General features: G+C 44.6%; 1 protein-coding gene across 6 annotated transcripts in view; it reads left to right on the top strand.

The window, feature by feature from the left end:
• Positions 1-11,359, top strand: part of LOC111563282 (calmodulin-binding transcription activator 1-like) — a 55,386-nt gene that overhangs the window by 19,688 nt on the left and 24,339 nt on the right. For all 6 annotated transcript variants that reach the window (XM_035944473.2, XM_023262299.3, XM_035944474.2 and 3 more), the window contains exons 4-5: positions 8,022-8,089; positions 10,775-10,910. In XM_035944473.2, coding sequence (XP_035800366.1) covers positions 8,022-8,089; positions 10,775-10,910 — 204 coding nt within the window. The remainder of the gene's footprint in view (positions 1-8,021; positions 8,090-10,774; positions 10,911-11,359) is intronic.

Here is an 11,359-nt window from a genome sequence, read left to right on the forward strand (position 1 = left end):
GTGCACCAAGTTGTGTATTGTAATGCAGCTGTGTCATTAGTCTAAGACCAGCTCAGCTGTAATATATCATCCATCATCTTGTACTCTAAGGAGGCATCTGTATGTGGGATACTGTTGCTGTATTTGCATACCGGTAGAGCATATATTTTAATTGTTTCAGTGTACAATATAAAGTGATGGGTGGGGGCATCATAAACACCTAAAGCAGAGCACCTCACTTGCCTCACAAGCAGCTTGCGACAGAGATGTCCATTTATTCCATTGGGTGTTTGACAGTAAAGTTGCTAACAATACTGCAGTCTTCTTTGAAATAGCTCCCTAATACTTTAAGCAAAATCACTCTTAGATTATTACCCAGCGGAGGTGTTAGCTCACGACTCCAGCAAATAGGAAAAACATGGCAACAACAAGGTTTCCCAGCCCAAGAACAGGTATTACCTCGTGTTAAGCCTAACTGCACAATTACATCTTGTTGGCAGTACATATATTCTGGCGGTATGTTTATAGGTAGCTTGCCAGCTTGCAAGTCTTAACTTTGTCTAAGGCGCAACATCAGCATCACTTTTTCAGCGAGACTTTCAGCTGCAGTCTCTGCCTGCTCTAAGGTGTCATTGCATGTTGAACTAGGCAGTCACAGTCCATTACAGTTCATATGAGGTGGAAAGTTACCAGGACAGCCCGCGAGGCAATGACTGATGTCTGTCTCCTTTTCAGTCTCTAAAAGTGCATTAAATTAGCAATTATTAAATAGCTTTGCCAGAACTATATGCATTTAATGGATGAAAACAGGCAGATTTGAGCAAACAAAATGTCTCCCGTGGGCAAATGGATATTCCTGCCATCTAGTCTAAACATTTAAAATGCTGCTTAGATTTCTCATCTGCTTCTCTTATTTATTTATATACACGATTCTTACATTATATAGAGGTAAAAGTTAAAGATAGCAAACATTCTTTAGCGCCCACTGCATTAGTCACAGTACTTGAAGAGAAGGTGATGGCACTGGGCTCTACCTTGTGCAATGCATCATCACTGTAAATATACCATGAAGAGGAGCCCCTTTAGATCTATTGATACACTAAACCGTACCGTACACTTAGGAACTATTCATGGCAATACACATGATAATCGGGTTTTATCACTCACAGCATCTCATAGTTCATGTGTTTTGTCAGCCATAGGTGAGTACAGTCTGTCCGTCCTGCAGTGGTTTCAGGAAAATGAAAGTCCTGTAGAAATTTTAGGATAGATCAATGGCTGAATTCAAAATGAAACAAATCGATACTATTTACCACAAGAAGCAATAAAGAAATTCCAGACACTGCCCAAATTCTGCTGACTGCTGTTTTGTGGTTGCGTGTTTGTTCAATTCAACAAGAAAATGAATAAACCTTTCTTGGATTTACAAAAATAATATATTCAGCCAAAGAAAAAAAAGAAACACCATCATTTTAATAGTGCAGTTGCAGTAAAAAATGAATTCTGTAGGGAAGGAGTTAAATTAGATTCTCTGTCTGTATTCTGTTGCTTGTGGTATTGTTTAATTGTCAGTAATCGCTGGCAGTTGGCCAAGTAAAAGCACATCATTTGGTTAGTGTTTAAAAAGTGTTATTTCTCAACAAGCGGTGAATTTTGCTCATTCACTCCTTGAATCTTTGAAGCACAAGCTGGCAATCATCAGAATTGGGAAGACATTTGGGACTGTTTTATTAAACCATGCGAAAACTATATCACATTTTGCAATACCCTGAAAGAGTGAGTGCAGGTCTACAGCCCAGGGCTTCATCCGAGGCAGGCGCAGATCAAACTGCACAGCGGTGAAAGCCAGTCACTGGAGTAGGCTTGATAACCTTTAATGTTTACTTTTGCTTATGATTGTTTTAACTCTACCCGCCCGTCTCCCGGTGTGAAGCCTCCGAGTCTGTTGTTGGTGGAAAAGAAAAACCCGAGATTGCAGACAATTTGTACATCTGTAAATTGATGCTTGTCTTTGGCAGTTTGTTTTTGAGGCTTGAGGAGAGTTAAATATGCATGGCTTCAACATGGGTGGCTCCAAGTTGTTTTTTTTTTCCCAGAACAACAAACAAATGACATGAAATCTTTATTTGGCAGAAACAAACAGAATTCTGAATAGATTTTTTTTGAGCGAGAGAGAGAGAGGACTCCACGTGAGTTCCAGGAGTTAACTAGATTTGTTTGTTTCTTCTGAAATGGAGCTACAGTAATATTTGCTGAGAGCACACATATTGAACAGGTGCGTAAACTCACACAAACACACATGCACACACATATGCTCCTGTCTTTATTTGGTTGAGGAGGAGACAAACCTAAAGATCGCCATGGAGACCCATCTTTCAAATTTATTCATTAAACTCCCAAATGCTCCCCTTAACGAATGTAATTAGAATATGGTAATGAGAGAGGGCTGAACCAGGGAGTGTTATAATACGCTTAGCAGCACAGAGGGAGAGAAGAAGAAGAAGAGAGAGAGACAGGGAGGGAAATAGAGTTAGGGAGTTAGAGGAGAGAGAAATGGAGAGACTGACTGACAGGGTGCCAATTTATGTCTTGTTGTAAACAAGTATTTATGCCAATGAGAGGTGGCACACACTTTCTTTCACTCCCCTCTCAGCGTCTCTCTCTCTCTCTCTCTCTCTCTCTCTCTCTCTCTCTCTCTCTCCTTAGCATACCAAGCCTCCTCAATAACAATAACATCAACAATAGCAGAGCAGAGATGAGTCTCAGAGGGCAGAATGACTCACAGTGAGATGAGGCATCAGGGGTTAACACAACCACTGGAGACTCCGTCATTGAGACTCCCCCCTCCTCACCCTCTCTCCCTGCCTTCTTCTGCCTCCCACCAGCATACACACATTCATCATTTGAAATTTCAAATACATCTGTACATCTGTGTATATGTATGTGTGAGCGTGTGCACCCTTTTTCCTGGTTAACTTTGTGGGAGTTTTTGAGGACTCTGACAGGCTTTATCCAAGACGCCCGAGCTTAGCGGGGGTCTTGGCATTGTGTTTGACACCACACACCTGTTGCCGTCTTTGATGTGTTCACTCCCCTGCTGGGAGAGAGGGGGCCGTCTCCTCAAATGCAAATACAAGGCAGGAGGAAGAGGACAGGTAAGGTAAGCAAGAGAGGCGAAGTCTTAGAAAAATATGATTGATGTTCCCCCGGTGGATTGAGGCCGACTCTTCCTTGCTCTCAGGTCTCTGCTAAAAAGAGTTTGCGCTACTTTTGCATACTGCGAGTGTACATGTGTGTCCGCCACCTTCACCGTTTGGACCTCTGTAAATTGCCGTAAAGGAGATGAGAGGGAAATGAGAAAGGAAAAAAAAAGAAAGGGGGGGGGGGGGGGGGGGGTGTTTGAGCTGGAGAGAGGAAGGGGGGAGAAAGTAAAGAGGTCAGACCAAAAGGAGAGGGAGTGAAGGAGAGGGGAGAGTGACTATTTCATTATAAAGCCATCACTCACATGGGCAGCAGCCACCACACAGACTCTTCAGAGACCAAGCCTCTCTGGGCCTGCTGCATATACTGTATGTGTGTGTGTATACACTCTTTCATGCTTGTGCATCCTACCATGCATTATTTTTTGACATGGGAGATATTTTTGTGTGCATGCCTGTTGGAGTGTGTGTGTGTGTGTATGAGAGTTGCGGTGCGACAGAGATGAATGTGAGGCACATGTCTCTTTCCCAGCCAGGTGAACAGGGGTGGGTTCCTACTGAAGGTCAGACCTTATCCTCCAATGATAGACCTGCATTAAATGTGTGTGTGCAGCGTGTGTGTGTGTGTGTGTGTGTGCGTGCGTGCGTGCGTGTGTGTGTGTGTGTGTGCGCGTGCGCACGAAAGCATGTTTAGCCGTGCAGTATGTATCACCGGGAGAACAAGCGGGTAGACAGACAAAAGCCAGGACAAGTTTTGTTTTTATTTTTTTTTTTTTTCCACACAAGCGACTCCGTGTATTAGCGGCCCATTTGTATGCATGTGTGTACAAGTCTTTTATGTCCATGGACGTGCATGTGTGTGTTGCTCAGTGTGTGATGAGGTGTTTATATGATAAACACAAGGCAAGCTTGAGAGGAATTCTGATCAGGGGCTTTGCAACAGTTGTTATGGAAACAGCATTAAGCAGTTGTATTAGCCAGTGGAGGTAATATAAAGGCTGTTGAAAGTAACACACAGTGGGGAGCGAAGCAGTTTGGGAATATAATACAAACTACACATTATTGCGCTGGTTTACAATAGACTTGATGAAATTTTATTGTGTGGCTAGAACCGAACAAAATTATCCTTGTCATAACTCATTGTCTGGCTCTGCGTTGAGAGCTACACATTTTAATTAGCCAGGTTAGAGGAACATAGTGCAAACAAGACATTATTGGTCTGGTTTACAATAGACTTCACATCATTTATGTCAGCTTAAGGCATAACACAACTTTGTCTGTGTTCAGGTTTCTCTTTGCAACATAATCTTTAGTTCGGAGTCTTGAGAAAAGCACCCACTGCTCTATGACATTGCTGATTTTAGAGGTCAGTCAGCACTGTTTGAATGTTACACAGAGGAATGCTGAGAGATCAGGCCTGTCACATTTCTGTCAACAACTGTGGATAATAACATACCCAAAGGCACCTCTCAATTTTAATGAATTACTGATTATTACAGTTCAAGTCAAATTTTATTACAAAGTAGGTTTAGCATATAGCCGCCGTTGTTATGCCTAATTTATATGACATGGCTTTGAAAGAGAAATGTGTGAAAATAGATCATAATCAGTGAGGTGTATGCTGAATAAATGACTGAGATAGTGATCCTGATCAAAATAAGAACCACAGAGAAGCTTGTAGTTTGCAAAAAATAAAAAATAAAGTAAATAATAACAGGAGGCAATTTTAGATAGAGTGTCTATCAACATCAGACACTGACAGGGTTTTTCTGGGAAGGAGAGAAGCAGTGGAGTTGGTCTGGAACAAATTACAGCATCAGCAGACCTCTCCTGGTAATGCTAATGCAGTTCTTTCCCCCACATATGTATACAAGACTTTAACACGCTCAAGGAGAAAGGCACATAGAGATTCTGTCGCTGAAAAGGACACTTCAGTTTGTTACCTCCTGTACTGCCAAAATAAACTGTTCAATGCCAGATGATTTCTGTGGTGAGAACCAGCGGCAGCCTTCATTCGAGGCACTTCAAATGGATGTGACAGTTCCAGTTTACAGACAGCTCTGTTTTCCCCAGATCTCTGTCGGGGTGATGCTCATCATTAGACTTCAAACGTGCGCGCACACACACACACACACACACACACACACACACACACACACACACACACACACACACACATGCTCGCACACACACACACACACACATGCTCGCACACACACTAGCCTGTGGCCAGACCCTATAACGGAATCTCCCTGGGGAAAGCTCCTGGATAAGTCTGTTGCTGTGTAGGCGACCCACCACCACCACCACCAAACCCTCCCATCCCTCCTGTGGAAATCTCCCCGAGGCCTGTGAGTGTTTTTGAATGTGCTCGTGAGTATGTGTGTGTGTATATATATATATATCTATTATATATATAGATAGATATGTGTGTGTGTCTGTCTGCTTTTCTCTACATGCCACCAGTTTCTTGGAGGGAGATGGTCTCAGTGATGCGTGAGTGGGAGGCTGATTTCCCCAACTGCATCGCTCGCTCCAGTCTAACTTCCCACTTATGCTCGCTGCTTTGTTAGATATTAAGTAACTCTCTCCCTCTTCTTCTCACTTTCTGTCAGACAGACAGGAATAGGTGTGTGTTGGGAAAAGTGTGTGCACGCATTCATCTGGGCCCGTCGGTAATGTATTATTACGTAGACTCACACAGACATGCAGAACGTCTGGGTTTCTAGAGTAGATCCCAGGAGGAAGGAGCTTGTCCCTGTCCATGTGTCTGGCACAGCGAGCACACATGCACACACACACACACACACACACACACACACACACACACACACACACACACCCACACACACACACACACACACACACTATTCCTAAATTCCTAAAGGGTCAGTGTGTCATCAGGCATGCTCAAAGCGCTCCATCACCGCTTTCCATGGGGACAATAACTGTGACTTCCTGAGGATCGACCTTCACCATCTCACTTCTGTCACTCTTCACATGGGCGTGTGTGCTGGTGAGGGAGTGAGCATGTGTGTGTGTTTGTGTGTGTGTGCAGCGTGAATGTGTGTGCGTGTGGGTGTGTTTTAGAGTGTGTGTCAGGCTGCCGTTTCAGCTGACTCTTCTGTTTCTGGCTTTTTAATGGCTCTTATGGGGCAGGCCTTTAATTGCAAGTCTCTCTCCCTCCTTCTTAATCCTCCCATCCTTCTGTCTCTCCCAGCCCCTCGTCTCCTCTCTTCTTCTCCTCTTTCCTCCCGCCTCCCACTGGCTGACAGTCACTAGGGGAGCCCGAGTGCCTGGCCGGAGCTGTGGAGGCCATATAGGATATTGACTTGCTGCAGAGTGGTTTGGGAGGAGGAGAGGTGGCTGCCTGTCACAGCTAATGAATAGATGCATAAATGAATGAGGCACTCCTTGTGCGTGTTTGTGTGAGTGTGTGTGTGTTTGTGTGCATGTTGTCGCACTCAGCTTTGGCTAAAAATCTCGTCTGTGTGTACGCCGCTGAGCAATTTTATGTGCCTCCGACAGACAGACATTAATAGCGGCCAGCTTGATAGTGATAATTATTGAGGGTGTGATAGCAGTCCCTCCTGCACCCACGTACATACATATAAATACATATAAACATGCAGGACGAGGCAGCAGGGGGTTGGGACGTGGGGACCGAATGGAAGATACTAAAAAAACAATCCAGTTAAGTGCCAGCACCCTCCAGCTGCTCTCTCTTTTCGTCTCTCCCTGCCTTTGCTCCCGTCTCCCCTCTTTGTCCCCCCTCCATCTTGTCTGATCGGTGTGGAGCTGGAGTGCTCTCACGCCAAACTGGGACAAAAAAAAAACCTAAAAACATGCACACACACACATACACAAACACAGGAAAGAGACAGAGAGGGAAAGAGGGAGAGGAGGTCTGGAGAGGAGACTGTTGATCTGAGGGGGCAGATGAAGGAGTGTTGGAGTGTTGATGTCTTCTTCACTACTGCTTTGTGCCACATTTCAAACACTGATTGCCTTAAGAGGACAATTTACATTTCATAGTCTTTCACAACAAGTGGGTGAGATGGGAGTCAGCGATAGATAGAGAGGGAATGATGTTTCAAGGAGGAAGCCAGGGGTGAGAGAGTTCACCCAGCAAAGGGTAGAAGGCAGTGTAGCGTGAGTGACTAAAAAACAGGAGGTATAAACAATAGTTTCTTTTGGCTGTGTCTTCTGTGTGTCGCTGTCTGTGTGTATGTGGACGTTTTGTTTTTCCTTACTCTTGGTAGAATGCACCTGTATGATCTGAACTTTCTTTTTTCCTTATTGGATTCATATGAGTGTGGAAGAACAGAAGTAGTGTGGAGTGGTGGAGAGCCGAGGAGATGAAAAGAGAGCCAGAGGAATTAAGAATCAAGTTAGGAGCAAGCTTTATCTAACGGGAAACTGTGAAACTGCAAACTGCAAACTACAAGAAAACTTTTCCTATCAGCGCACTCTCTCAGCTAGTGTATAGGTCTGCATCCCCCCTCTTGTGTAAGTGTGTGTGTGTTTATGTAGCATGCGTGTGTGTATTTAGGAGATAGCTTTTCCTCCCCAGTGGAGGGAGACATCGGTGTGTCGGTGATCGTGATTGGTTGTTGGCCCTGAGGGTCCGTCCTCTATATCTGTCTCCTGACTGGCTGCTCTGTGACCAATCAGGCGCCCAGACCTCACCGTGGCAATCAGATAGTGACACGCTCTCTATGGGCATCGGCAGGTCATCTGGAAATACCTGTTATGTTTTATCTCCCTGTGACACACACACACACACACACACTGATGCACACACACTAATATAACCTTTCTGTCTTCTCTTTGTCTCTCAAGGAGATTGCTGCATATCTCATCACTTTTGAGAAACACGATGAGTGGCTGACGACATCGCCAAAAACCAGGTGAGGAGAGAGCAGACAAGGATTTCCACACACGTACAAACACAGCATCGCTCAATCAGCTTGTGACTCACACTGGTTTAATCTCAATGACTGAGTGCCTGCGTTTGATTAAAACATTAGTGATGTACGTCGACTGTCTCCAAAGGGTCCTGCTGACGGCCTACTCTACATGTAGAGAACGCTCTAGAACATGGTTGGACTGTAAAGCACCTAGTCAGCTGGAAATGGAGTATTAATGAATGTAAATGTATTAGGATAAGTGATGTATAATTCAGAGATAGGAGGGTGCAGGGGGTTTAAAGGGAGGGGGGAGTATGTGTATATAAGATGGGGTGTGAACAGGGATTCACATGCCAGAACTGAATATTCATCGATCCGAATGAGCCATAAGTAGCTCTTTTCCTAGAATCAGGAGAGGTTATATCCAGGAAAGAAGCCAGGGAGAGGGGGAGGCGAAAATAAAAGACCGAAGAAAAGGGCACTTTGAATTATTGATAAATCACCTTATTGACATTTACTTTAGTTAATACAGATGTAGGTATAATAAAAAAAAGAGAGAGAATGAAAAATCAGATACAGACAAGAAGAGAGACGGAAAAGAAGAAAGAAAAAGTAAAGTTAAGTAAGTGAAGCGGTCACCTCATGCCCCCATTTCTGATTACTGACACCGCTGAAAGCCCCAGGTGATGCCACTGCGCTCCTATTGTGTGAGCTGAAGGACTCTTCTCAGGAGCAGCCGGAGGCCAGCAGCGCAGTTTATGTTGTGGATGGATTTCTCATTGATTGGTTGTGCTGCCGTATAGCCTCAGCCTCCCAGCAGCAACAGCAAGCAGCAGTCATATTGGTGTTATTGAGCAGCAGTTAGATATAATCCCATTTACACATGACACGAGGCACGATTAGAACAGATTACACCTAATCCCATCAGATGGAAAGGAGCTCAGCTAACGGAGCCAGTGACATTTATGTGGATGCGTTGTTTTGTGCGTGAGTGTGTGTGTGTGTGTGTGAGTGTTCGGGTCCACATGTGGGTTTGCACACTTGCGGGGGGCCAATATTAAGATAACAATCAATGACCTTCATTTCTCCCCAGACTGAAATACCTCATCAGTTTGAAGTAATGACTGTTACCTCCTCTCTCCTGCTCCTCTCGCTTACTCCTCCTTCTCTCCTCCCTTACCGGACTCACTCACTCACTCACCCACTCTGTCTCTTCATCTTGCCATCTTTCTTTTTTTTCCCACTCTCCTCCCCTTGCCTTCTCTGTTTTTGCTCTGCTACACTGTGGAACGGTGGAAAAGCTTTTTATATCCCACACATCACAGCCCAGTTACAATCAATAGCATTTATGTCTGCTTGAATCAGAGGGTTTACGAGGAACATGGGCACCGTCCGTGCGCACGTAGCTCTGCACACGCACATATACATATGAACACGCACACATTTGCCACCCACACACACACACACACACACACACACACACACACACACACACACACACACACACACACACACACACAAGCACACATCTGATCTCATCCATCTTCTCCATAACATAATTAGAATCAGCAGCTCTAAGATGACTCACGCTGCTCGAGACAGAGACTAAACTCGGCTTTGATCGGAGGGTGGGGGTCTCCACTCCACTAAGAAACTGGCAGGCTCACCCCAAAACAGAACAGATTTAAGGTGTCAAAGAAAATCAGCTCAAAGTAAATTCAATTTCACTACACACAGTGTTCTGAGTAAATTGCAATCATCTCAGTCCATATAGATGTGTCTACATCAAAATCGGAGAGTAGAGGAGAATAGAGGAGAGTACGAGTAGAAAGACAGGTTAGGATTGTAGTAGAAGGAGCAGATGAGATGAGTAGATGAGTATAAGTGGAAAGGAGAATGAAGGGACTGAAGAAGCAGTAAAGAGAAAATGAAGAGATACTGTGATAAAGAGTAGAGCAGGAGGACAGGCTTGTTCGTGCCTGCACATGACCGTGTGAGAGAGAGCATTTGTGAGTATATGTTAGTTTATTGATTGTTAACGCGTCTGTTCTCTTTCTGTTGTCACGAGATAAGGCAGAGAAGCATTTTTCCTCCTCCTACACACTCACAGAATTGCACACGCGCACACACACACCTGTCCTTAACGTTTTAAAGTGTAATGATTGATTGCCAAGCAGCAGGTTTGACATTGAGCCCGAAGAACACACGGCAGTAGGTCCTGCCATCTCTGATATCACTATAGCATCTCTGCCTTTGTACATGTATGGCTCCCGGTGTGTGGCTGTGTGTTTGTGTGTGTGCACGAGTGTTCATCCCACCAGGTGTATTTGAAATAGGACTTTAGAGGCCAATGTTCCTGCTGTGCCAATAAATCACCCTACTAAAATATTAACATGTAGGAGCGTGGGTCTATGTATGGTAAGGGGCCGGCTAACTTGACTGTGGGAGAGTAACACTGACGTCATCGTGTAAACCAAGAACATGTTTTTTGCTGGTTTGAGTTGAGCAATGAAGGAGAATTTTGATACTATCAACAGTTTGAAATTACAGCTTGAGCATCATTTTTTGGTCAGTTTCCATGGAGTTTCAAACACATCACCACATTTAATCTGCGTAATCAACATAATGCAGCATCAAGTTGTGTGCCTGTGTGTCTCACTAAGTCTCTATCTTGTTCTCTGTCAGGCCTCAAAATGGCTCTATGATCCTCTACAACCGTAAAAAGGTGAAGTACAGGAAAGATGGCTACTGCTGGAAGAAAAGGAAAGACGGGAAGACCACCCGAGAGGATCATATGAAGCTGAAAGTCCAGGGAGTAGAGGTGAGAGGCTGCAGTGGAAAAACAAGTCGATGATCTTGTTTGCCGCCGAGTATGGTTTCACTGCCAATCTTGTCCTTAACTTACTCTCCTTCACTCCGAGGAGACACATACGTGTAACACAAATGAACACACAAACACACACGAGCTGAAGCTACAGGCCAATTTGTGACCTGAGAGCGAGTGGTGCCCCTCTTTCTTTTCCTCCCTCCCTGCTCCTGTCCCTGTCTCCCTTCCTCTCTCTGTCTCTCTCTCTCTCTTTCTGAAGGATAAGAGTGTGTTTGGCCCGAGGCCAGGAATGATGTCAATGCCTCCTTCAGCAGAACAGAGAGGGGTATCGATCCAGTCTCAAGGCAGCGTCTGTGCATGTGTGTGTGTGTGAGTGTGTGTGTGTGTGTGTTCGAGTCACATCAGCCAGCTCAAAATTGATTATTCAGCAGGAATATACCAAG

This window comes from Amphiprion ocellaris, chromosome 5 (genome assembly GCF_022539595.1).
Source record: "Amphiprion ocellaris isolate individual 3 ecotype Okinawa chromosome 5, ASM2253959v1, whole genome shotgun sequence".
NCBI lineage: Eukaryota > Metazoa > Chordata > Actinopteri > Pomacentridae > Amphiprion > Amphiprion ocellaris.